Below are 27,055 nucleotides of genomic sequence, written 5' to 3'. Positions count from 1 at the left end.
CCCATTGATCCAGCCTGTCCAGGTCCCTCTGCAGAGCTTTCCTACCCTCAAGCAGATCAACACTCCTGCTCAGCTTGGTCTCATCTGCAAACTTACTGAGAGTGCACTCAATCCCCTCATCCAGATCATTGATAAAGAACGATATTAAACAGAACTGGCCCCCATACTGAGCCCTGGGGAGCACCACTTGTGACTCGCCACCAGCTGGGTTTAACTCCATTCACCACAACTCTTTGGGCCCGGCCATCCAGCCAGTTTTTTACCCAGCAAAGCGTACGCCTGTCCAAGCCATGAGCAGCCAGTTTCTCCAGGAGAATGCTGTGGGAAACAGCGTCAAAGGCTTTACTAAAGTCTAGGCAGACAACATCCACAGCCTCATCCACTAAGCAGGTCACCTTGTCATAGAAGGAGACCAGGCTAGTCAAGCAGGACCTGCCTTTCATAAACCCATGCTGACTGGGCCTGATCATCTGGTTGTCCTGTACGTGCCGTGTGATGGCACTCAAGATGATCTGCTCCATAACCTTCCCTGGCACCGAGGTCAGACTGACAGGCCTGTAGTTCCCCAGATCCTCCTTCTGGCCCTTCTTGTAGATGGGTGTCACATTTGCTAACCTCCAGTCAGCTGGAACCTCCCCGGTTAGCCATGACTGCTGATAAAGGATTGAGAGTGGCTTGGTGAGCACTTCCACCAGCTCCCTCAGTACTCTTGGGTGGATCCCATCTGGCCCCATACACTTGTGCGTGTCAAAGTGGTGTAGCAGGTCACTAACCATTTCCCCTTGGATTATGGGGGCTTCATTCTGCTCCCCGTCCCTGTCTTCCAGCCCAGGGCCTGGGTAACCAGAGAACAACTCGTCTTACTGTTAAAGACTGAGGCAAAGAAGGCATTAACTACCTGAGCCTTTTCCTGATCTTTTGTCACCATGTTTCCCCCCCATGTCCAATAAAGGATGGAGAATCTCCTTAGCCCTCCTTTTGTTGCTAATGTATTTATAGAAACATTTTTTGTTGTCTTTTACAACAGTAGTCAGATTGAGTCCTAGTTGGGTTTTGGCCCTTCTAATTTTCTCCCTGCATAACCTCACAACATCTTTGTAGTCCTCCTGAGTTGCCTGCCCCTTCTTCCAAAGGTCATAAACTCTCCTTTTTTTCCTGAGTTCCAGCCAAATCTCTCTGTTCAGCCAGGCTGGTCTTCTTCCCTGCTGGCTCGTCTTTTGGCACATAGAGATGGCCTGCTCTTATGCCTTTAGGATTTCCTTCTTGAGGAATGTCCAGCCTTCCTGGACTCCTTTGCCCTTCAGGACTGCTTCCCAAGGGACTCTGTCAACCAGTCTCCTAAACAGGCCAAAGTCTGCCCTCCAGAAGTCCAAGGTAGCAGTTCTGCTGACCCCCTCTCCTTACTTCTCCAAGAATCAAAAACTCTTATCATTTTGTGATTGCTATACCCAAGACAGCCTCCAACCATGACATCACCCACAAGTCCTTCTCTGTTCACAAACAACAGGGCCAGCGGGGTGCCTTCCCTAGCTGTCTCGCTCACCACCTGTGTCGGGAAGCTTCCACACACTCCAGAAACCTCCTAGACTGTTTCCTCTGTGCTGTATTATATTTCTAGCAGACATCTGGTAAGTTGAAGTCCCTCATGAGAACAAGGGCTAGCGATTGTGAGACTTCTCCCAGTTGCTTATAGAATATTTTGTCTGCCTCTTCATCCTGGCTGGGTGGTCTAGAACAGACTCCCACCACGATATCTGCCTTGTTGGCCTTCCCCCTGATTCCTACCCATAAACACTCAACCCTACTGTCACCATCATTAAGCTCTAGACAATCAAAACACTCCCTAACATACAGGGCTACCCCACCGCCTCTCCTTCCTTGCCTATCCCTTCCAAAGAGTTTATAGCCATCCATTGCAGCACTCCAGTTGTGCGAGTCATCCCACCATGTTTCTGTGATGGCAACTATATCATAGTTTTCCTGCTGCACAATGGCTTCCAGCTCCTCCTGTTTGTTGCCCATGCTGCGTGCATTGGTGTAGATGCACTTCAGTTGGCCTAGTGATCCCACCACCTTTTTTGAGGAAGAAGCCCTAATTCCTACATGACCACTCTCAGGCACTTCCGTGGTTTCTAACACATCCATAACTCTTTCGTCTTTTCTGCTGCATGGATCTCCATCCCCTACCTCCACTGAGACAGGGGACCAAAGGACCTCGTTGTCACACTGTCCCTGAAACACTGGCATGCTGCCCTCAGGCTTATCTCTAGCAAACCTGGTTTTATCCTTTCCCCCTTCAAATCTAGTTTAAAGCTCTTTCAATGAGCCCTACTAACTCCTGTGCAAAGATCCTTTTCCTCCTTTGAGACAGGTGTACCCCATCTGTCACCAAGCAGGCCTAGTATCATGTAGACAGACCATGATCATAAAAACCTAAAATTCTGCTGGTGACACCAGGCTTGGAGCCAGGTATCAATCTGCTGGCTCTTCCTGTGTCTTCCCTCATCATTCCCTGCAACTGGAAGGATAGAGGAGAACACTACTTGTGCTCCTGATCCCTTAACCAGTCGTCCCAAGGCCCTGGGACTTCTTGATTGCTCTCGGACTTCTAGTTGCAGCTTCATTACTGCCTACCTGAAAAATCAATAATGGATAATAATCTGAGGGCTGTACCAGGGTAGGAAGTTTTCTCTTCACATCTTTTATGCGGGCCCCAGGGAGGCAGCAGACTTCCCTAAGAAGTGGGTCCGGTCTGCATACTGGGCCTTCTGTTCCCTCAGAAGGGAGTCTCCTATGACGATAACCCGTCTTTTTTTCTTTATGGAAGTGGTTTTGACTCAGGGCGTAGGCCAACTTAACCTCGGCGACACCTCCAAGCTAGATGAACCATTGTTGCTCGTCATTGTTTCGTTCCACTTGCAGAGCCTCATACCTGTTATGCAAGGGCACCTGGGAAGGTGGGGCAGTCACAGAGGAGACGCGTCTGCTGCACTGGGCAGGAACTCATCGCCATTGCCTCTATACCTTAAGTCAGTGTTCAGCCAGGTGGAGCGAGGATGGGGAATCCTCTGTATCATGTGTCCTGTCTGCCTGTTGAGCCTTTCTCAGGGAAGGTAGGGTGCAATTCCAATACTTTATCTCTCTTGCACTCCCTGATACTCGTCAATCTACTCACCTCCTCCTGGAGCTCTGTCACTAAGCAGAGGAGTTCCTCTACCAGGGCACACTCCCACAGGCCTGCTCACTGCTGCCCTCTGGTACTGCCATGACAGCAGGGCACAGCCTGCAGCCTGGCACCTGGGCAGCAGCATGTTCCCACTGGAGCTCTGTCTGGGGAGCGGCCTCAGTCGTGGTGGGTGCAGAGCTTAGAGAGGTCGTGGCTTTCTGCCGGGTGGATACCATTGCTCCCTGGTCGAGCTGGCAGAGCTTCAGCGCCCTTCCTGCACACCCTTCTGCACAAACTGCCACACCATGCCCTGTTTGCGGCACTCCTGGTCGCTAGTGCTCCCCAGGGGCTTCTTTTATACACGGTGGGGGTTGGCCGCCATTGCCCAGGTCTCATCAGCTGCTGTCACGTGAGCTGCAGGCTCCTGGTGACTCTCTCTGCTCCCCCTGAGGTTCCCCCGGTTCGGGAAACTCCCGTGTGCACCACGCTGGAGCGCTCCACTGTGGAGCAACTTCCCATTGGCAGGCAGATGTCCAGCCACATCCTGAGAAGCATGACTTAAGAATGTATAGCAGTTGTTGGGAAGACAAATGCCCATAACCATGAACACCACCCCTTCCTCCTTTCCCTGAGCTTTTATTGCTGAGCATGATAAATGGTATGGTCATATGGTATGGAATATCCCTTTGGTCAGTTGAGGTCAACTGTCCCCAGCAGTGTCCACTCCCAACCTCTTGCCCACCCCTAGCCTACCAGATTTTAGGGGGCCAGGGAAGAGAGAGAGACAAAGCCTCAACAGTGCGCAAATACTGTTCAGCAGTAGCCAAGTCACAGGTGCATTACCAAAGCTGTTTTAGCCACAAATGCAAAACACAGCACCATACGGGCTGCTATCCCAGCCAGACCCAGCACAGGCACTCTGTGCCACAAGTCACTTCCTCACCCAGAAGTACTTACTGCAACTAGTTGTGTTGTACTTGTTTCACAGGAAAAGTGTCTAACTGTAAAACAGCTAGGAAGAAAACCAAGTCAGCAGTACCAAAGCAGATGTAACTTGTTAGAAAGGAGTAGGAAAGCACCATCACTTACGCAGGTATGGAGACAGAGCTGGGCAGTGACCCTGAAATGACTTCACCGTAGGAACTTGCACAATTGATTCGATCTTCTCTTCCTTTTGACTGTCCTCCAGGCTAGTTACCTTTCCGAAATGCTCCACCATGCTCTTAACTTTAGAAATTTCCTGTCTGGAGTCCACAAAGTAACTGAACGTGGCCCATAGCACCGTCAAACACAAAGCGACAAGCACCAACACTTTGAACTTATAGAAGAGATGAAAGACATACAAGCTCAAGGCCATGGCTCTCCCTGATCTGCAAACTGCTTCCTCTGCTGTGACACCGAGGCAGGCCACTGCGCACCCAGTGGGGATGAAACCAAAGATCCTGAGAAGAACGTCACAGTAAGGAAGGAAAGCTGAAGGTAGGGAGGGAAACACTTCCTGCAGTTTCGCAATTCATGGAGCCATGGCGTTGTTTGCTCTTCAAATGTCAGAAAATATGACTTAACCTGGACCAAAAAAAAAAAAAAAAAAAAGGAAGAAGAGTTAGTTTCTACCGCCCGCTATTGCTGTACCTTCATAGACTTCATGAAAAGAGCTTATGACAGAACATGAAAGAAACAGCAAGTATGAACTACTAGTCAGAAACTAAGATACTGAACTTTAGTCCTAGCTCAGCCGCAAGCCAGCTGCATGATTTTAGGCAGATCACTTTCCTGCTTTGTTCTCCACTCCCAGTCTTTTTTTTCCTTCCCCAGATCAGAAAGTGCAACCACTACCCCATTTTTACAGTGCCTGGCACTGTAAAATGTGCCAGGCACTGTAAATGCCTATTTACAGTGCCTGGCAATACATAGGCTTTACTACTTCTATTCCTACCAAAATTAACAACAGCTGCAAGGCAAGGGATTCTGCTGGCTTGAGTAAAGTCAACTCCCTCCACCAAAAGGAAAACCACATGAATCTCTGCAGAACTAAACTGTTTTCTTCTGAAAGACAGTATTATTGATGCTATGTTGCTCTCTGCACAATGCAGTTTGAACCCCACAATACTTGACTGGCATCAGAATTCATTCCTCCATATCTGCTGCCTGCCACTACCACCTTGTGGGTCTTTGCCTAGTATTCCCTTCTCACATGCTGCTGCAGGAGGCAAATCTTCCTGCTTTTCAAGGGAAAGGTTCCATTTTTCAGTGTTAGGTCTGTGAGGATCCAATCCTTTGTTCTGCTTCCTGCCCTCTTTCAAGAGCTCCATTTTCATACAGCCTTTCACTGCCATCATACTATAAAGTTACCATGCTAATACTTTTGTCTGTTATTATCATCTCATAGCAGAGAAAGAATGAAATTTTAATAAAAGAGAGCTTTGATATGGAAAATACACAAGAAAATTGCCACCTGTGAGAAGAACAAAGACTGAGGCTAAGTGAAGCAAAGGCAGTGATTAACGACAATACACACAAAACAGCCTGGATCAAAGAGAAGAAACACAAAAACATGGAAGGTTATCTTATACCAGCTTTCAAAATATACATGAGACCCTGTGGAGATATCGCAGGTAGAAGGAATACAGTAACTCTACATTCCCACTAGTTTAGCCCACGTGTCTTCTGGAAAAGTTTGCTGATTCACAGGGATGTATGTGGGAGCCAGACCTAGGACTGACAAGATGAACTACTCAATGTACTGCCCGAGCTTCTCAGGTTCGCTGGGAATGACCAGCCGCTGTCCCTCCCGGCAGGCACTACATGGAGCGGCTAACCTGCTCTCTCCATCCACATGCACCGCACAGTGCTGCTCTAAGGAAGCAACAGAAAAGTTTTCAGTGATCTTACCACTAACAGTGAAGGATCTCCATATCCACTTCAACCACAAAAGGGGGGGGGTGGGGTGGGGGGGGTGGGGGAGGAGAGACTACACCAGACACCAGAGAAGAGAATATCATTTACAAGGAAAGGAGGGAAAAAAAACAAAAAAAGAAAGGAAAAAAGAGAGAGGAGAAGGAGAGAAGCATGCCATACAGTCATACTAATAACCACAGGTTTTTTGGGGGTTCTGCTGGGTTTTTTCCCCCCTCTGGTCTTCAAGAGCACAAGGACACAATCACCAAAACAAACAAGAAGGGAAGCCTGAGTTCCTCTTAGTTCTCTCCTCCCTGTCTCCTGGCCCTCGAGACCACATTTTCCAACGAATTCTTTCTGTTCTTAGGTAAATTACACTGGAGATCAACTGGGTCTCTGCCTCATTGTTTTAAAAGACACAGAAAAATTAGCTTAGTCCTCTCATTTACATCCTTTCTCCTGATTTTCCACGTGGGAAATCATCAGAATAGCCTGTACGGTGTTGACAGCATGGGCCTCTACTACTCTCCAAAGGAAACTTGAGAATGAACAGAACTAGTTTTCCTTCTGTTGATACCTTAGCTCTGCAGAAGAAAACACCAGCCACAGAGCAACACCTAACATCCAACTGACCTACAGAATAAGGAAATCTACACAGTTCAGGACAGCTATATACATCTAAAAAAGAAAAAAAAATAAAAAATCAAGATGATCAGCAAATCTAAGCTACATGCTGACAGCATACTACTTCCTACTGTCAGCTTGTAATCAACAACTGGAAAACAACTTTGAGGGGCAGTCAGCAACACATTTCACAGATACGGTAAGCTCAACTACTTGTTTCTGAAGGTAATTCATTTTATGATGATAAGAGGAATAAAACAGTATCCAGCTTCTGTGCTATCCAACAGAACAAATATACACTTCACACCCAAATGCAAACAAACCTCTGGCCTCGGTTATAAAAAACTACACACTCCCTTAGCACACCTCCTTAGTATATTTACTTACATACTATGGTAAAACCATACCTCCGTCACTTCTCTCTCCTATACAGCCAAGACTGACAACAGAAGAGCGAACTAGAAACTTTTTTCTCCTGCATCATCAGAGCTGTTCAATGAATTCTTACTACAGAATTAGCTGGCAGAGGTCTCGCATACTGCTAGAACACTGCGGTCACTGCTGACAGCTACCCCAACAAGCCACGTTTCTGCAAACGCTCAATACTCCTTTCACCACAACCCTGGGACAAGCAACATTCAGCCTCCACATCATGTACCACCACCACTGTGGCAGGCACAATACAGTCTCATATTAAAAATACACACTCAAAATAGTAACGTCTCAGAACCACCACACATGCCGCAGAGGAAGCCCACCTCAAGAATTCTGGGGCATGCTTTCTGGCAATCTGCTCCAAACACCAGATGATGCTAACCCTGAGCAGTGTGCATATGAGCTTATCTGCACCAGCTCACCTGGCAGCCTAATTCTCTTTCTGGTACCTGTCACACAACCTTTGTTACTTACAGCACAGGGTATGACACATGCTGGCTGAGCACTGGAGAGGGTACCGCTACCACTGTGAAACCCATTCTCAAGTGTCTGATCTTTCTGCAGCACTCAGCAACTTTATCGAGTATTACAAACAAATCTGGACAGGAAGGGTCTAGAGCACAAGTCTGATGAGGAGCAGCTGAGGGAACTGGGGTGGTTTAGCCTGGAGAAAAGGAGGCTGAGGGGAGACCTTATTGCTGTCTACAACTACCTGAAAGGAGGTTGTAGAGAGGTGGGTGTCAGTCTCTTTTCCCAAGTAACAAGCCATAGGACAAGAGGAAATGGCCTCAAGTTGTGCCAGGGGAGGTTTAGACTGGATATTAGGAAAAATGTCTTCACCAAAAGGGTTGTCAAGCATTGGCACAGGCTGCCCAGGGAAGTGGTTGAGTCACCATCCCTGGAGGCATTTAAAAGATGTGTAGATGTGGTGCTTAGGGACATGGTTTAGTGGTGGACTTGGCAGTGCTAGGTTAATGGTTGGACTCTATGATCTTAAAGGTCTTCTCCAACCTAAATGATTCTATGATCCTATGAATGCAACCAGATGGAGGGATTAATGGTGATTAATACAGTCCCATAGATATCCCAAAGCCTGGAGATCAATGCAAGAACAGCAAGGATTTGTCCCCCTTTATTCCCACCCCCCCCCCAAAAAAAAAAAAAAAGTGCTATACACAAATCTTCTTTTGACCTGCTAACCTTCCTACTGGTTCTGGGTTTTGTGAACAACTGTCCTAACACAGCCTTGGTGGTATTCAGAACAGAATTCATTAATCCAGAGAGATGACGGAGATGGCAGTGATGGAGGGGGATTCTCCAGCTTCCACACCCCTCAAGGGGAAGATCTAACAGATCTGTTTTACAAAAGCTTCATCACCTTTTAAAGAGTATGGTGGTTCTGTGTATTTTAAAACCAGAGGTTGAAATGGACCCCTCACTCCACTGTTTTCCATATTAAGACAAACTACAAACAATCACTATCTCTAGGGTCCTGCAAGATCAGAATCTCCATAAGCCTGTGAAGGTGTGCTTCCCCCGCCCCCGACCTTTATCTCCTGCAACCCTGCTTAGGTGATAATCATCAGTGGTGATTGTAATGGATGCATCTGGTCACCAACGGCTCAAAGTGGATTCAGGAGACACATAACAACACAATAGCCTAAGGGTTGGGCTATTAGCCCAACAATAGCATGTGTTGGGCTATCGTGTTGTGCCATTGTGTTGTGCCTAGGGCTATTGTGTTGTGCACCCACCCAAGAAACTAAAACCTGTGGTCGGCATGCAAATACGACTATGAGTCAATCATCTTATCCCCCATAAATAGTGAGCAGCCCAAGAGCCCTTTGAGCTCTCCTGCACGGCAGCGGGCTGCACGCCAGGATCTCCCCTTGAGCAGGGACGCCTCTCAAGGTTACTCCCCGAGGTTGAGAGATCCTCGGTAAGTGACTAATAGCATGCTAAACTTTGAAACCTTAGCTAAGTGATATAAAGGATTGATTGCGCATATATAATCCTTTAGACATAAACCCTTGACCAAGTCTGGGACTAGGACTGGATCTAGCCGCACCTAGACTCCTCTCTGAGAAGGAGTTTAGAAAGCAAGGGGGTCCTTTTCCAAACCTCATGACTCAACAGGAGGGTCTCCCTGACAGTTTTGTCTGACCCTGTCTCTAGGCAGTAAATAATCAAGTGTACCTCGCCATCGACTCTTGTTAAAACACTGTCACATTGAACTTTGTTAACTCCCTATTCTGAATCAATAAACTATATTTTTACTTCTCTCTTACAAGTGAAGTGCACGCTCACTCCATCCGCGACAAAGCCCCAAATACTAGTTTGTTTTAACCACTTTTTTTTTTAAATTACTCCTGCAGCTGCTGTCAGTAACCAATACTATTTATTCTGACAGTCTTTATTCTGCTTTTCCTCATAACAGCTGTAGGCTATAGCTGAAGTACTGAAACAATATACAAAACACACTACTGGGAATGCGGGCAAATGGGGGCAAGGGGACTAGGATGTCAAAAAGCAACAGGAAAAAAGGGAAGAGGAAAATCTCAATTAAGGAGAGAAACAAAAAGCACAGGGGCAGGGGGGATTCACTTTCCAGCAAACAGGACAGTCCAGTTTGCCCAGGAAAACAGATGAGAGTAACCACTGTTTTAGAGTTAAGAAAAATTAATCAAAAAGTTTCAAGTGGACTCAAGCAGAAAATGGATTAAACCCAGTTAAAAATCTCCCCATGTTTCTAGAGTCTCCATTCAATCAGTCTCTGCAACAGGTGTGGAGGAAAAGCCCCCTAACTAAACAGGAAAATACAAGTAAGTAGAAGGCAATTAAATGGGAAAACTACATGAATGGAAGGGAAGACAAAAATGCTGATATTTTCAATGAATATATTTTGTTTCAGTAATGAATTTTACTTCTTACATTTTGCTGAGTCTTGCTGGCAGACATACCATAATAATATAAATTAAGCAGCCATGGTGCCCTAAGAGGTGACAGCAGAAATATCATATTGATACCCTTTGAGTTAAGTAGTTCCAGTTTTTAGCTCAACTAATGAGCAGTAAACAGGGTAACGTCTGTTTTTCACTATTGCTACCTGAAACATCAGTGTGTGCCTTTCAGCCCAGCATTACTTCCTAGTTAGCTGTCATACCAGGGAAAGACTTTTGCAGGACAGAAGTGATTCTGAACCACAGCTTTGTTCAAATTTCAGCTCGGTTGCTTAGGACTCCGATTCACAACTGCAGCACCTGAGGAAATAATGGTCCAAAATGCTTTATCCTATTATCCCACTGTGTATCATCACCAAAACAACAGGGATTCAAATAAAAGAGAACATGTCCACCACCCCCCGTCAGTTTATGCTCTGCAATAGTTGTGTACAGGAAATCAGTGATAAGCTATATGAACCATCTGAGAACAGTAAACACTGTGGACCCCATGGGTAATATTAGTCTGTAATTATTAAATCAAAGACCTTATAATTTGCTCATCTAAACTCTACTTGCAAGTTTCTATGGAATAATCTAAATTGCTGCCTTTCATAACCTCTCAGTTACTGTGCAGTGTTCAGCATGAGGACAGAATTTCCTTCTCCACCACCTAACCCAAATGTGTTCCAGATTAACCTGGAACTGAAAAGGACAACATAAAGTTGAGATACTGAAATTAACATGTAGGGAATTACTAACAACAGGTGTTTGATAAAAATCAATTTATTAAATTCATAGCCTCCTACTTTATCAAAGTGGACTGCATTCTTGAAAAAAGTTAAGAGAGCTGCTTACCTCTGATGCGCAGACTAGTGTAAATGGGCTGTCCCCCCCCCCTTAAGCTCAAGGCCAGTGTTTTAATAACAAATCTCCCAGGCAAAACATCACTAAGCACTGCAGAGCACAGCAAACTGCAAAAACCAACACCGATCTTGAACATGTACAGCAAAAAAATGAGCATGGTGCAGACCAGGTAAGCCAATATCAAGAACAGATGAATCAATATTGTGGTCCGCAACTATTAACAGATCTAAATTCCTTAATACGCTCTGGTTAATCTGTTATCTCCTCGAACCCTTCAAGTCCCACGTTGGGTGCCAAAAAAGGATGTGGTTTAACCCCAGTTGGCAACCAAACACCACACAGCCACTCGCTCACCCTCCCCCTTACTCCCCGGTGGAACGGGGGAGAGAATCTGAAGAGCAAAAGTAAGAAAACCTATAGGCTGAGATAAGAACAGTTTAATGGCTGAGATAAGAACAGTTTAATAACTGAAATAAAATAATAATAATTTAAAAATTGTAATGAAAACAAAAAGAGAGAGAGGGACAAAACCCAGGAAAAACAAGTGATGCAACCACTCACCACCTGCTGAGTGATGCCCAGCCTGTCCCCAGACAGCTATCCCTGTTCCCCAGCCAACTCCCCCCAGTTTATATGCTTAGCATGGCGCCACAAGATATGGAATAGCCCTTTGGTCAGTTTGGGTCAGCTGTCCCAGCTATGCTCCCTCCCAGCTTCTTGAGCATCTCCAGCCTTCTCAGTTGGTAGAGCATGAGAAGCTGAAAAGTCCTTAGAACAAACTTAGTGACTTAGTACAAACACCCCTTAGCAACAACTAAAAACATCGGTGTGTTATCAATATTATTCTCATGCTAAATCCAAAACACAGCACTATACCAGCTACTAGGAAGAAAATTAACTCTATCCCAGCCAAAACCAGGACACACCCCAAGAAATCCTTTTTTTCCCCACAAATAAAATATTAAAAATGGACTGTCCATGGAAAAAGACATAATGAAACATCAGGAAACAGTCAACAGTATTAGTCAGGAGAGCAAGCTTCTGAAATACTTTTTTTTTTTAAATATCAGGAGGAGCACACAGGTATAATATTGCTAAGGTACAAGGATGTTAAATGGTGAACATAAACTCTGAACTTACTGCACCAACCTTATTTCTACCCTCCTCCCCTCCTATTCAGTTAGGTGAAATCTCACACCTACCAATTTCCTTTGTCAGCTTTGCCAGATTCCTTTATAAGCAGATGTTACTAAAAGTTCACAGTACTTGCCTCTGACAAATATGCAGAGCATACTACTGCCAGTGTGAACTATTTCACATAACTAAAACTACATCTTCACTGAGTTCTATGGCAGAGACAGAATGTTGCTCTTGCTTAAAATACACTTGAGCACTTCAACAGAGCAGCATAAATATGCATGCATGATCACAACAATTAGTCACTTTCAACTCATCACAACACACACAGAAGAGCATAATTTGCATTTCAAAAACTTGCAGCTTGGTATTTTGATGTTTTCTATGGAGAATATAGTACGTATTTCAACATGTGGAAAGCATGGAGATATTTTGGGTATTTTAAATGGAAAAACATACACAAATCAGTTTACCCATCAGTTTACCTTACATTACTTCTTCATAGGTTAAAAGGTATTACTTTTTTTTTCCCCGAGACACAAGAATGGCATGTGCACAGAAAGGCATGTCTGATTCTACTAACAAACAATAAAGAACTACACCCTTATGAATGAAGGCAACTGAGAAACACAGTGAAGAGCTGGCACTTTTATGACTCCCACCAAAGATGGAGGACTCGTGAACTTAAAAGGACAGTAACTGGAAAACTTGATCATTGCCCCTCTGGAGGATGTTGCTTTACTATTTCACACTAAGGACTCTTCATTTGAAAAAGTGATCTTTCACCAGCAAGCTTAAAATACCTGGGTTGCTAAGTCAGGCAGGTAACCCAGAGTCAAGAACACCAGAGTTTGGGCATTGTTGGGGGGGGGTTAGGCCTAGGGCCTGCTGTTAAAAAGCCACACTTGGAAAAGTAGTATAAAAGCCGGAGTTGTAACACATCCATAAAATCATTATTAATGGAATAGACTTAATAAAATACTGACTAGAATAGTCATGCAGAATCTACTCCAGCCTTAATAAAGCCCAACAGTCATTCTGCAATTCACATGAAATAATGGAGCAGATGCTTTGCACTTTGTAACTTCCAATTAGATAAAATTAAACCCTTACCAATTCAGTACAGGTTGAGGATACACAAATCACAGTCACAGGATGGTTGAGGTTGGAAGGGACCTCTAGAGGTCATCTGGTCCAATGCCCCTGCTCAAGCAGGGCCACCTAGAGCCAGCTGCCCAGGACCATGTCCAGACGCCTTCTGGATATCCCCAAAGACGGAGACTCCCCAGCCTCCCTAATCAACCTATGCCAGGGCTCAGTGACCCTCACAGTAAAGTGTTTCCTGATGTTCAGATGGAACCTCCTGCATTTCAGTTGTGCCTATTGCTTCTGGTCCTGTTACTGGGCACCACTGAGGAGAGTCTGGCTCCATCTTCTTTGCGCCCTCCCTTCAGGTATTTATACACATTGGGAAGTTCCTCCCTGAGCCTTCTCCTCTCCAGGCTGAACAGTCCCAGCTCTCTCAGCCTTTCCTCATAGGAGAGATGCTTTAGTCTCTTCATCATCTTCATGGCCCTTCGTTGGGCTCTTTTCAGTATGTCCATGTCTCTCTTGTACTGGGGAGACCAGAAATGGACATAGGACTCCAGCTGTGGCCTCACCAGTGCTGAGTAGAAGGGAAGGATCACCTCCCTTGACCTGCTAGCAATACTTTGCCTTATGTAGCCCAGGATACTACGTGCTGCCTTTGCCGCAAGGGCACATTGCTGGCTCACATTCAGCTTGGTGCCACCAACCCTCGGTCCTTTTCTGCCAAGCTGCTCTCCAGCTGGGTGGTCCCCAGCATGTAACGGTGCATGGGGTTGTTCCTCCCTCTGGATGGCAGCACAACCCTCTGGTGTATCTGTCACTCTTCACAATTTGGTGTAGTCTGCAAACTTGGTGAGGGCACACTCTGCCCCATCATCTAGATCATTAATGAAGATGTTAAACAGGACTGGACCTCGTATGGACCCCTGGAGTACACCACTAGTTAGTGACCTCCAACTAGACTTCATGCTGCCTCTAGGCCCAGCTGTTCAGCTGGTTTTCAATCCACTTCACTGTCTGCTTATCCAGCCCATACATCAACAGCTTCTCTATGAGGATCTTATGGGCGACAGTGTCAAAGGCCTTCCTGAAGTCCAGGCAGGCAATACCCAGTGCTCTCCCCTCATCTACCAGGCCAGTCATTTCATTGTAGAAGGTTGTCAAGTTGGTCAAGCATGACTTCCCCTTGGTGAATCCACGCTGAATACTCTTGATAATTTTCTTGTCCTTCATATGCCTGGAAATGGTTAGCTGCTCCACCACCTTCCAAGGGATCGAGGTGAGGCTGACCAGCCTATAGTTCCCTGGGTCGTACTTCTTGCCCTTCCTGAAGACAGTAGTGACATTTGCTTTCCTCCAGTCTTTGGGCGCTTCTCTCAGTTGCTATGATCGATCAAAGATTATCAAGAGTGGCCTGGCAATGACATCAGCCAACTCCCTCAGCACTCATGGGTGCATCCTATCATGGCCCATGGACCTATGTATGCCCAGTTTGCTTAAGTGTTCCCTGACCTCTTAAGTAATCGTCTTCCACCAAGGGTACACCTTCCTTGCTCCAGCCTTTCCTCCTGGTCTCTGGGACCTGGAATTCCTGAATCCCAGTCTTGCTAGTAAAGACTGAGGCAAAGAAGGCATTCAGTAGCTCAGCCTTTTCCATGTCCTGCATAACCAAGTCCCCCATCCCATTGACTGATGGGCCCACATTTTCCCTTGTCTTCCTTTTGTTATGTATGTACTTATGGAAGCCCTTCTTGTCATCTTTGATATCCCTAAATCATGGCTAATATATTGGTTGGGGGGGTGAAAGAAGACCACCCAGTCAGACATTAAAACATGTGCTAACAATAATTCCATCAAAAATTCAATACTAAACAAATCTTGCTACAAACAATAATTCCCAAGATGCTGGAAGTACGGTTCTTCCTTCTTTTATACTTTGTAACTCAGGGTGACTATCCCTCAAATATGGGTGGGAAAATGTCTGTGGCGCAACTAAACTCTTCTCATAGCACTCAAACCTGACTCTAGCTAGATCTGACCTTCACCAAAGGTACCAAGAAACTTTCATAGGAACATGAAGTGCAACTCTTCTTGTGAAACAAATTCTCAGTGAAGCATAACCAAACCTAGTTTAGAAAGTTACAGCTGACTATAAGGGCATAGCACTTCAGGCCACAAGGTTAAAAACACCACGGTACCCATTTCAAAATCCATGAAAAAAATTAAACAGAAAAAACATAGTTATCCAAATACGACATCAGCCAGAATTCCAAAATCAATGAAAAATGAGAAAGGTCTCCATCTATATGTAGACATATTCATATCTAGACAGACACTACAAACACAATTCTAAATATATCCATGATCATACAGAGGCACATAAATACTGCATGATCTGCGTCCCCCAACATCATATCGGTACTGATAACTGTCCCTGTGCTCTGCAGCTTGTCTGGCAACTCAAGTTCTGTAGCCTGCTATGTTTTTGAAACATATGCCAAACCCTGCTTACTTGCTGCAAGGTTCCTAGCACTGTTCAGAATAGCCTATCTGTAGGAACCGATCAAAAATGCAGTGCTACATGACTCACCCCGCAAACAGGGGGTTTCAGTTCCAATACTTGAGCCTGTTGGCATGAACATGAAGCCCTAACTTGCTCTCCATCCAGGCAGCCCAAAGTAGCAAGCAAGGTTTCAGTATGGACAAGACTTCTTCCTAAGCAAACTAGAAAGATCAGAGCCATGCATTTTCATTCACCGTTTTCCCCAACGGAAATACACATGCACTGGAGTCCAACAGCCTGTGCAAGCACAGAGCAGGTGAGCAACATATGTGCAAACTGGTTCCCCATGCAAGGGCTGCAGGGTCAATCTACCTGTGTGCAGTGGGCATTTGCCTAGCAGCTTGATTGAAACCACTAGCATTACCAAGCTCAGAGATACCCTGAAATTCTAGCCTAAAGGCTGTTCTTTTTCATCTAGGCAAAATTCCTAGGTAGAGAAAGACAATATCAGCAGGAAGACGGATTACTGGTAGCCCTGACCTACATATTGGTGAAGGAAAGTAATCTTATAAACAAAATTTGTTATGTAACTGGAGTTGATAAAAAGTAATTTTTTTCCCCAAACATTTATTTTTCCCTATACGTTTTTAGATAAAAATTGTCATCATGATAACTATGTTAAAGCCTAGAGTCACACAATTACTTATCAAAAAAAGTTACATTTAGGCAGAAAGTATATTCTCACTGATTACTTACACTGTTAAATTTTATTTTTAATGTATTTGTATTTAAAATAATTCACCCTGTATGGAACATCTGCAGAATAGCTCCAAAAAGATACCTTCATTTGATGCATGGAAAATTAATTTTTAATTTACACAAACTAACTTTCTGACTCCACCTGACATGATAGGACAGGTTTCCTATCATGCAGGATTTTCCAGAAGCCCCTGCCTCCTCCTCATGCTCACACACAAATTCACAGACAGCAGAACAGGTTCAGCAGCAAAAATGATTCACTTCAATCTAACTTTAAAAACCCTCATAAGTTCAAGCAGGAAATGAAGCATGAAGGAGTTCCTTGGGACTGCATTTATCAGCTCTGTACTATTACTTAGAATTTTATCTAGGCCAAAGTCAAAAGCAGCAATAGGTTAGTTCTGGGACTATCATGAAGCAGTATAGCAATCTTCTTCATCAAACCCCCCAAGAAAGAATTAAATTCTTTACAACTGATGAGGTAGAAAGGTCACTGTACAGCATCAGCTTTTCTATGCAAGACAGTTCAAGTCCTCAAGTTTTACAGGAGTCTAAACCTGCTCCTTTCACAGGCATTTCCTTCTTTTAGGCAGATTAGTTTTTTAATAGGGCATTAAGCTAATACTTTTCAACACCTCTTTCATACAACACTTTTATAATCCTATTACCTCTTCCTATTAAAAAAACACCAACTGCACTGAGAAATAGTGAAGTCATGGGCTATTTAAAAAAAAAAAAAAAAACAAAAACCAAACAAAAGAAACCCAATCCTCAAACACCTTTCCACTTCTCAGGATTTCAAGCCAAATGAAACAAGCACATTAAACCACTCACTGCTGCTGCCACATCCCTCCTTCCTGACGAGCAGTCACTCTGAGAAGTATAGAGCGCGCTACGCAAGCAGCAGACACTTTTCATCCAGGAAACACCACACCACAAAGAGACCTCTGTTACCTCTCACATGCTGCAGGAAAAAGTCAGCTCAAAACTCGCAGGATGACTGGAAGGGAAAAAAAAAAAAGCCAACACATCTCACTTTTCCCCAGCCCTAAGAGGCTCCCTAGTGCTGTCCCACACACCCCTCCCTCAGCTCATGTCCCAGCCCCAGAGGGCAGACAGCCTCTCTCCTTTCCTCCTGGCACAGCAGAACCAGCATGGGGGCACTCAGGCATATATCTCGGCAGAGCACTGTGCTAGAAGCAATACTGCATACAAATAATTACTATAACAAACCATCCGATTAGAAACAAAGGCTCAAGCCTTTGCTCCTAAAAGCAAACCACAATTTCTATTGGAGCCTTTTTGGTATCTGCTCCACTTGAAGATTTTTAATATTAGAGATGCCATTCTTCTTACGTAGATCAAGCTGCCCACCCTCTTGTCCATACCTGTGGAGAAGTCCAGGTGCTCCCACGGCACTGCTCTCCGTTATCGCCCACACATCCTTGCCAGTGACACCACAGGCAGAACCGTGTACTTTATGCAAGGGTCTTTTCAACCAGCCTGGCGTACTAACCAGTCCCATCACAAAAGGTAACATTATTACAAGGTTGTCCCTCACTGGTGCTTTTTCCACCACTTTGCCCCATAACACTCCTCTAGCAACCTTGCAGAATCAGCAGGATGGAAACAATGGAGGTGCCTCTGCCATCTTGCTCATCTGGGGGTCTTGAGGTTACCAGGGCAGCAGCACCACAGTGTTAGCCGTGCTGGCCCATGTCCAGTCCGGCACACAGCTTCCTCTCCAGCTTTCTTGTAGGCCCCCTTTAGGTACTGGAAGGCTGCTATAAGGTCTCCCCAGAGCCTTCTCTTCTCTAGGCTGAACAACCCCAACTCTCTCAGCCTGTCTTCATAGGAGAGGTGCTCCAGCCTTCTAATCATCTTTGTGGCCCTCCTCTGGACTCACTCCAACAGGTCCATGTCCTTCTTATGTTGGGGGCCCCAGAGCTGAATGCAGTACTCCAGGTTGGGTCTCATGAGTGCAGAGTAGAGGAGAAGAATCACCTCCTTTGACCTGCTGGTCATGCTTCTTTTGATGCAACCCAGGATATGGTTGGCCTTCTGGGCTGCAAGCAAGCATTGCAGAGTCATGTTGAGCTTCTCATCCATCAACATCCCCAAGTCCTTCTCCTCAGGGCTGCTCTCAATCCATTCTTCACCCAACCTGTATTTGTGCTTGGGATTGTCCCAACCCAGGTGCAGGACCTTGCACTTGGCCTTGTTGAACTTCATGAGGTTCGCATAGGCCCACCTCTCAAGCCTGTCCAGGTCCCTCTGGATGGCATCCCTTCCCTCCAACGTGTCAACCACACCACACAGCTTGGTGTCATCGGCAAACTTGCCGAGGGGGCACTCAATCCCACTGTCCATGTCACCAAAGATGTTAAACAGCACCGGTCCCAATACCAACCCCTGAGGAACACCACTCATCACTGGTCTCCACTTGGACACAGAGCCCTTCACTGCAACTCTGAGTGCGACCATCCAGCCAATTCCTTATGCACCGAGTGCTCCATCTGTCAAATCCATGTCTCTCCAATTTAGAGACAAGGATGTCATGCAGGACAGGGTCAAATGCTTTGCAGAAGTCCAGACAGATGACATCAGTTGCTCCTCCCTTATCTGCCAATGCTGTAACCCCATCGTAGAAGGCCACCAAATTTGTCAGGAATGATTTGCCCTTAGTGAAGCCATGTTGGCTGTCACAAATCACCTCCTTATTTTCCATGTGCCTTAGCATAGTTTCCAGGAGGATCTGCTCCATGATCTTGCCAGGCACAGAGGTGAGACTGACTGACCTGTAGTTCCCCAGGATCTTTTTTCCCTTTTTTAAAAATGGGGGTTATGTTTCCCCTTTTCCAGTCAGCGGGAACTTCACTGGCCTGCCATGACTTCTCAAATATGATGGATAGCGGCTTAGCCACTTCATCCGCCAGCTCCCTCAGGTCCCATGGACTTGTGCACCTTCAGGTTCCTTAGATGGTCTCAAACCTTATCTTCTCCTACAGTGGGCAGTCTTTCCTTACCCCAGTCCCTGCCTTTGCCTTCTGCGACTTGGGCGGTGTGGCTTGAGCACTTGCCAGTGAAGACTGAGGCAAAGAAGTTGTTGAGTACCTCAGCCTTCTCCATATCCCAGGTAATCAGGTCTCCCATTTCCTCCTGGAGAGGGCCCACATTTTTCCCTAGTCTTCCTTTTATCACCAACATACCTATAGAAGCTTTTCTGTTGCTCTTGATGTCCCTGGCCAGATATAATTCTATTAGGGCTTTAGCTTTCCTAACCTGATCCCTGGCTGCTCAGACAATTTCCCTGTATTCCTCCCAGGCTACCTGTCCTTGTTTCCACCCTCTGTAGGCTTCCTTTTTGTGTTTCAGTTTGTCCAGGAGCTCCTTGTTCATCCATACAGGCCTCCTGGTATTTTTGCCTGACTTCCTCTTTGTTGGGATGCATCGATCCTGAGCTTGGAGGAGGCGATCCTTGAATATTAACCAGCTTTCTTGGGCCCCTCTTCCTTGCAGGGCTTTATCCCATGGTACTCTACCAAACAGATCCCTGAAGCAGCCAAAGTCTGCTCTCCTAAGTCCAGGGTAGTGAGCTTGCTGTGTGCCCTCCTCACTGCCCTAATGATCTTGAACTCCACCATTTCATGGTCACTGCAGCCAAGGCTGCCCTTGAGCTTCACATTCCCCATCAGCCCCTCCTTGCTGGTGAGAACAGGTCCAGCATAGCACCTCTCCTTGTTGGCCCCTCTATCACTTGAAGAAGGAAGTTATGATCAACACATTCCAGAAACAGACCAAGGTGCATTTGTGGGGCCTGATTAGAATAACAACCACTGCCAGCTAAAACATTCCAGTTGTGTGGAGAATATAAACAGATATGCTGGCTCCACACTCTTTCCTTTCTATTTATTATTTGGTAACTGCTTGATAGTGAATACAAAAGAACTGGCAGCTCCAACTCCCTGAATTACAGAAAAAGAATACATAACACACCAGGAAATAACCTAGATATTTAGCTTACATAACTTATTGTCTCCATGCTTGTGGAGATCATGAAAGAAGTGACTGCAACAGATGAAAATGAGGAAAGGCTTGGCAGGCAAATGCAATAAATCCATTTCATACAAAAGGAACATCATAGTAGAAAAGCACTGAAAGAGGACTCTCCATACATCTTTAACTCTGACATGTAGGACAGAGAAGGAAATAGGAGCGTCTCAGTATCTCACCTATCCCTAACAGGGACACCATTGTTCTTCCATCCAATGTTACCCCAAACAAGGAGTGCTATTCCTGTGTTCCAACCTGCTTTGGTTTATGATCAAAGAGCTGAACAACTTGCTCCACAGTGAATGTACTGGACAAAGAAGCAGTCCCTGAGCACTGGTATGCGTGAAGTCCATTGTCCTCTGAATGTGTGTCACTGATTTTCTGGCTGCCAGACACCCACCCAGACACTCCTTCACTTCCCCCCTCCCCAACAGGACAAAGGGAGACAATAAGATGAAAAAGCTCATGGGTTGAGATAAAGACAAGGAGACCACTTGTCAGTTACTGTCACAGGCAAGATAGACTCGACTTGGGGAAAATTAATTTATTGCCAATTAAAAATAGAGTAGGATGATGAGAGACAAAGACTACAACACTTTCCCTCCACTCCTTCCCAGGCTCAGCTTCACTCCTTCATTCCCACCTCCTCTACTCCCCACCCCTCAACAGTGCAGGGGGATGGGGAATGGGGGTCAGTCCATAACAGGTCCTCTCTGCCACTCCTTCCTCTTCACATTTTTCCCCTGCTCCAGTGTGGGTCCTTCCCACAGGGTACAGCCCTTCATTAACTGCTCCAGCATGGGTCCCTTCCATGGGCCACAGCTCCTGCCAGAATATCTGCTCCTGCGCAGGCTCCTCTCCACAGGCTGGAGTCCCCACGAGGAGCCTGCTCCAGCATGGGCTCCCCACCAGCTGCAGCTTCCTTCAGGGCATGTCCATCTGCTGCAGCATGGGGTCCTCCATGGGCTACAGGGTAGGTATCTGCTCCGCACCAGGAGTGCCTCCTTCTCTGATCTTGGTGTTCGCAGAGCTGTTCCTCACTTTTTTTTGGCTGGGTTTCCCCTCCCCTCAGAGCTGCTGCACAGAATTTTGCTCTTTCTTGAAATACATTTTCCCCTAGGCATCACCAGCTTGGCTGGTGGGCTCAGCCTTGGCCAGCAGTGGGTCCACTTTGGCATTGGCTAGAGCTGGCTGTCTTCAGCACAGGAGCAGCACGTGGACTCTCCTCACAGAGCCCACCCCTGCACTACCACCCCTGCTGCCAGCACCCTGCTACCTACACCCAATACAGCATTTCATTTGCTGAAGTAAGTGAAATACTGACTTAAAAGTGGTTTAAGAGACCCAGAGCATTGCTTGAGATGTATGGCTTCTTAAGGATTACTCATATCTATTTACTCCGAATGCGTGTCATTTTCTGACTACTAGTACACCCAGGTGAGAGTCCTCTCCAGCCTGTAGCTCCAGCCACAGCACATACCTGTGAGCTTCACTGTCCTCTACTGACATCCAGAATAGTAACTACACACTTCTACCACCTCAGATTAACCAACTGACACTTTCTATCTGTTCATCTAGACAGTCATTGCTACATGGCATAACTATTCTGCCACAGCTATGCAAATCTATCTTCAGGTAGACAAACTTGAGGCAACAATTTCACCAATGCAGAAGAAATTTCAGCTGACATTTTCACTTAATACAGGGCCCTAGAGGAATCTCAACTTTAGCATTACTCTTGTTCCAGTGCGTTATGTCTATCTCAGGTAGCGGATATACAGCTACTTTTAACATTTCCAGACAATTTGGAAATGTCAGCAAGCAGCAGACATTTTATATAGTCACGTTTCACTTATAAAACAGAGGCCCAACCCTTGGCAAATACTCAGCACCTAAAACATTACATTAAGATTTCTTAGATTACCAAAGGAAAAGCTTATGCTTTCTTTACTAAGCAAGTACAGAGCCTTCACTGCAAATGGCCCAACATCACTATCAAGCACAGGCCAATTAAGCTGTACTCCAGTACATCTTAGGAAAGTAAAAGCTGTAATGAACTCTGATTTTATGCTAGGAAATGCAATCTAACATCTCCAGGCCAAGAAACACATTTATGAATGGCCTCTCTTGTTACACAACTACAGCTGAGCCACTGACCTCGCTGTAAAAGACACAACACTGTCAGACTGAGTGCAGTCAAAGAGACAGAACAAGGCATACAACAAACACTACTAGCACACCCTGTAATGACCTAACTGCTTACCACAGAAGTATATTTTAAAAAGATACAGCACAATTTAAAAACTCCTACCCCCCAAGGTCAGTGGAATATCCTGAAAAAAAGCACATGGTAAAACAGATTTCTGTGAACACAGGCTGCTCATGTATAGCGGAAAGTTAAGGTCATGATTCAACTCAGCAATACCCTATCTTTTTCTGGCAGCTGCTGCCTTGCTGGAGTGGATGCCAGATGTCAGAGACCTTTCCACTTTAAAAAAAAACAACAACAAAAAAACCAAAAACCACACCACCCTCAACACATTTCTGGCCAAATTCCTCACTCACCTCTCTCCTGCACAAAAATAACATCTGAGAAAAACACTATATTAAAACATTCTTATTTTAGCTTTAAGTACTTCACAATGAATTTTTTAAACCAAAGTGTCAACCTCAGATAGCCAAAGCAATACAGGGCAGAAGTTGAGGTAGGAAGTATAGACCTGTGGCTACTTAACACATTTATAATTTTCAGTTTACAAGTATCTATGAACAAGTTTGTAAAAAAAATGAAAACTAATAGTTGTACATGTATTATGAATGCATAACTAAGAATAGAATCCCATTATTTGTTTCTCACGGAGGTACTTCAGCATGAGAACTGCACCATAGACATTCCAGTGGAAGCCTTCCTTCAACATGAACAGATTTTACTTTTTTTATTTTTGCAGCCTTATCTCAGTAAGGATTACAAATTGTCAGTGCCTTCTGCAAAGACATCTATCAAGAAACTGTGTAGATGGCATGACTTTGTTAAGCTATTAAATGTACAGGACCTTTTCCACATTAGAACACATTTTACACTTAGGCCAATTTTCAACCAACCTGCAGATGGATTTTTATGCAGGAGAAAAGTTTCAAACATACGATTTAAGAGCTCTAACTCACATTCTTTGAAAGTGTTATGGCCTAGAACAGCATTTGACAGAATTCAAAACTGTTCCAACAAATCTAGTTCAACATAACAACAAGCAATTTTAATCAAATGCTTGTGGAAGTAATTCCAAAAACATATCCCCTAAGAATCAGGATACTATTAAACCTTTTGGACAAGCAGCTCAGTAAAGTTTCAGGCAGTGGGAGACAGCGTATCACTCTTCCTCCACTCAATTATTAATCTCTTTTCCCCCCACCTCCTCTACTCCCTCAGGCTTAAAGAGCTCCTGTCCCTCTACAACCCTCCTCTTCCTCCTCACCCAAGCAGCAGCCAGGCTCTAGCTCTTTCCAGGAAGAAGAGAGCAGGTCGAGGGGGATGATACTTAACTCAGAAGCAGAGTAGGGGAAAGTGGCTCCTTTCCAACCCTTCACTTCTCATTATTGTGCAGGTATTACCCCTCCCCGTCTCACTGCTGAACTCTTGCAGCTAATTTTATTCTGTCAGCTACAGAACTGAAGACTGAGGGGGACACAAGATTAGTGCTGCACATGCCCCAGCAACATAAGATCCAAAAATTTTGCTATTATTTATAACTGCGTACATTTAGAATAATCGTATCAGTTTGAAAGGATTATCCGAGTTATAATGCATGATAACTTTATCCCACAATTCACTGCCTGACAAATAAATATTACCCACTTGCTGCTCTCAGCAGCGGCACCGCATATACGCTAAAAAATATTTAAGGACACCAAGATGACAATGATAGCTGTAAGGCATGTTACTTGTACATATGCCAAAGCACTTCCAACAGGAAAAAAGGCACAGAGACACATTACTTATAAAAACCCCTAAATACGTTAAAAACTATAAAGAAAAGAGTGATGGAAGCTCTCCCCTGTTGTTTTACAAAATTTTCAAGTCCCATTTTGTCGTGGTTTAAACCCAGTCAGCCACCAAGCACCACACAACCACTCGCTCACCCTCCTCCCCCAGTGGGATGGAGGAGAGAATCAGAAGAGCAGAAGTAAGAAAAATCATGGGTTAAGATAAGAACAGTTTAATAATTGAAATAAAATAACAATAATAAATTGTAATGAAAAGGAAAACAACAAAGAGAAAGAGGAACAAAAGCCAGGAAAAGCAAGTGATGCAACCACTCACCACCCACTGACTGACACCCAGTCAGTCCCTGAGCAGCAGCCCCCCAGCCAACTCCCCCGAGTTTGTATACTGAGCATGACATCATATGGTATGGAATATCCCTTTGGCCAGTTTGGGTCAGCTGTCCCAGCTGTGTCCCCTCCCAGCTTCTTGTGCACCTCCTCGCTGGCCGAGTATAGGAAGCTGAAAAGTCCTTGACTGGTGTAAGCACTGCTTAGCAACAACTAAAACATCAGTGTATTATCACATTATTCTCATACTAAATCCAAAACACAGCACTATACCAGCTACTAGGAAGAAAATTAACTCTATCCCAGCTGAAACCAGGACACATGTATACACAACACAAAAAACAGCCTCTGAAGCAAAAAACAGCTAGCCCTGTTGCACACCTGCTGGGTGATTTTTGGACTACATATTTGCCTAAACAAGCAGGTTTTAAACTGAACTCTTGCATCAAGCCAGGCTTCAAATCTCCAGGCATACCACCTTTGAACTAGCAAAACCCAAATTCACCAAACTCATTCAGGCAACTTAGGTTTAGGATCATATAATAAAAAAAATAGAAATCAAGCACCCCTCAACTTCTTTTTTTTTTCCCTACATATTACTTAAAAAAGAAGAACGTGGCAACTCAAACCAGAGAGAAAAAGAAAAACCCAAGCCTTCCAAAGTTGAAGTAACAAATTTCTTATTGTTTCCCTCAATTGCTAAATTTCTTATTGCTTTCCCTCAATTCCTACAAACACATTTCCATCATTGCTAGCCCACCTGGGGCATTTTCATAAAATGAGTGCTCCCACGAACCTGTGCAAGTTTCCTCTCAAGCCCTCTGATCACTGTTCTGGCTCCTCCAAAATAACATCTCAAGCAATGAGTGAAGGAGATGTCTCAGCAGTGAGAAAATTTTAGTGAACAGCATCACTTGCCTGTGCTCCAGTTTCTCCATGTGTGAAACAGAGAAAAGAACACCAAGTACTGAATTTACTTTACCACAAAAGCATTCAAAAGCTTAGTTAAAATAAAAACACCAGTGCACTACATCTATCCTCCTGACTTACCATCTCTGAGCCCAACACAGTTAAATACTTCCACCTGGTACGTAACTTTTAGATATGTAACTGCTCCCAATTATATCAGTGACACTACACTGCAATGAAATTATGTACCGGTTTATGTACTTGCAGGATCACGTCCCCAAGTCCTGCCTTTGATGTTCGTGAGGGATCACTGCAGAGGGACGCCCTGCAGAGGCAGGGGACAGCCTAGAAGCGATGAGCTGCGGAAGGCGAGCCGAAGTTTCCTCCACGTCCCAGACGCTCAAAGTACGAGGCACAATTAAGCAAACCCCCTCCGCTCTTTCGCTACGGACTTAGAACCGAAACACCGTCCGGGAATTAGTTATCCGCACCACTCATTTCCACCTTTTTACCCCTCCCTCCGCGATTCAACCAACTCCCGACACCCCGCTCCCTCACCGTACTCCCACTCCCGCCGCCGCCGCACCTCTCTCCGCCCGCGGCGGCTGGAGGCAGGCCCGCCCTCACGGCAGGCAGCTCCCCACCGCGCTCCCCCGCTTTACGCGCTCCCCCGTACTTACGAGGCCCGCGCCTGAGGGCGCCCACAGGCCGGACGCCTCTCGCCCCCCGGGCCACAGGGACACGCCGCGCGCTCCCGGCGCGCCCGCGCGCCCCCGGCCAACAGCCGCCCCCGCGCGCAGGCGCCCTGCTGCGCACGCCCCCTCCCCTCACCGCCCAGCGCCGCGTGCCGGGGGCGGGGCGCGCGCGCCCAACGGCTGCCGGAGGACCGCGCCGCCGCGGCGCCTGAGGGGGGCGGGGGGGCGGGCGAGGGATGGAATGGAGGTGAGGCGGTGGGGCCGGGGCGTGGGGGAGGCGGGCCCTTCCTTCGCGAGGGGAACGGGGAAGGGGTGACGGGCCGCGGCCGGCCCTTACCTGCCGGCCGCGGTCCGCACCGCGGCGGCACCGCCGTCGACCCCAGCCCCCGCCGCCAACCATAGAGCGCGGGGATAGAGCGGCCGCCTCCCGCCATAGAGCCCCCCGCCGGAGGGGTAGAGCGACCCCGTGGTGGCGGTCGTTGTCCCCTCCGCCACGGCAGCACTTCGGCGGGGCTGGGAGCAGTGGTCCTTATCCGCTTGTTTGCTTTAGGATTTCAGAGCAAACTCGGGAGGCCTAACGTTATCGGCACAGGTCAGATGGTGCCGGCGGCTCAGCACGCCCGGGGTGTTCGTGGCTGGTGCCAGAACTCTT

At 46.0% G+C, this 27,055-nt stretch overlaps 1 protein-coding gene across 7 annotated transcripts in view; it reads right to left on the bottom strand.

Annotated features, from left to right (window-relative positions):
• The window catches only part of B4GALT4 (beta-1,4-galactosyltransferase 4), a 42,006-nt gene extending 15,004 nt beyond the window's left edge, over window positions 1-27,002 (bottom strand). Inside the window, exons 1-3 of one of the 7 annotated variants that reach the window (XM_075512614.1) lie at window positions 26,389-26,514; window positions 4,510-4,732; window positions 4,256-4,410 (exon numbers count right to left, since the gene is read on the bottom strand). In XM_075512614.1, coding sequence (XP_075368729.1) covers window positions 4,256-4,410; window positions 4,510-4,523 — 169 coding nt within the window. In that variant the 5' untranslated portion in view covers window positions 4,524-4,732; window positions 26,389-26,514. Of the gene's footprint in view, window positions 1-4,255; window positions 4,733-25,849; window positions 25,869-25,957; window positions 26,160-26,384; window positions 26,515-26,740 lie in introns of those variants that run through there. The other 6 variants (XM_075512587.1, XM_075512578.1, XM_075512573.1 and 3 more) reach the window with 6 other exon arrangements.
• Window positions 27,003-27,055: the final 53 nt, after the last annotated feature.

The sequence above is a fragment of the Mycteria americana genome, chromosome 1, assembly GCF_035582795.1.
Source record: "Mycteria americana isolate JAX WOST 10 ecotype Jacksonville Zoo and Gardens chromosome 1, USCA_MyAme_1.0, whole genome shotgun sequence".
Lineage (NCBI taxonomy): Eukaryota > Metazoa > Chordata > Aves > Ciconiiformes > Ciconiidae > Mycteria > Mycteria americana.
The sequence above is the reverse complement of the archived record's forward strand: the minus strand, read 5'-3'. Positions and strand labels throughout refer to the sequence as shown.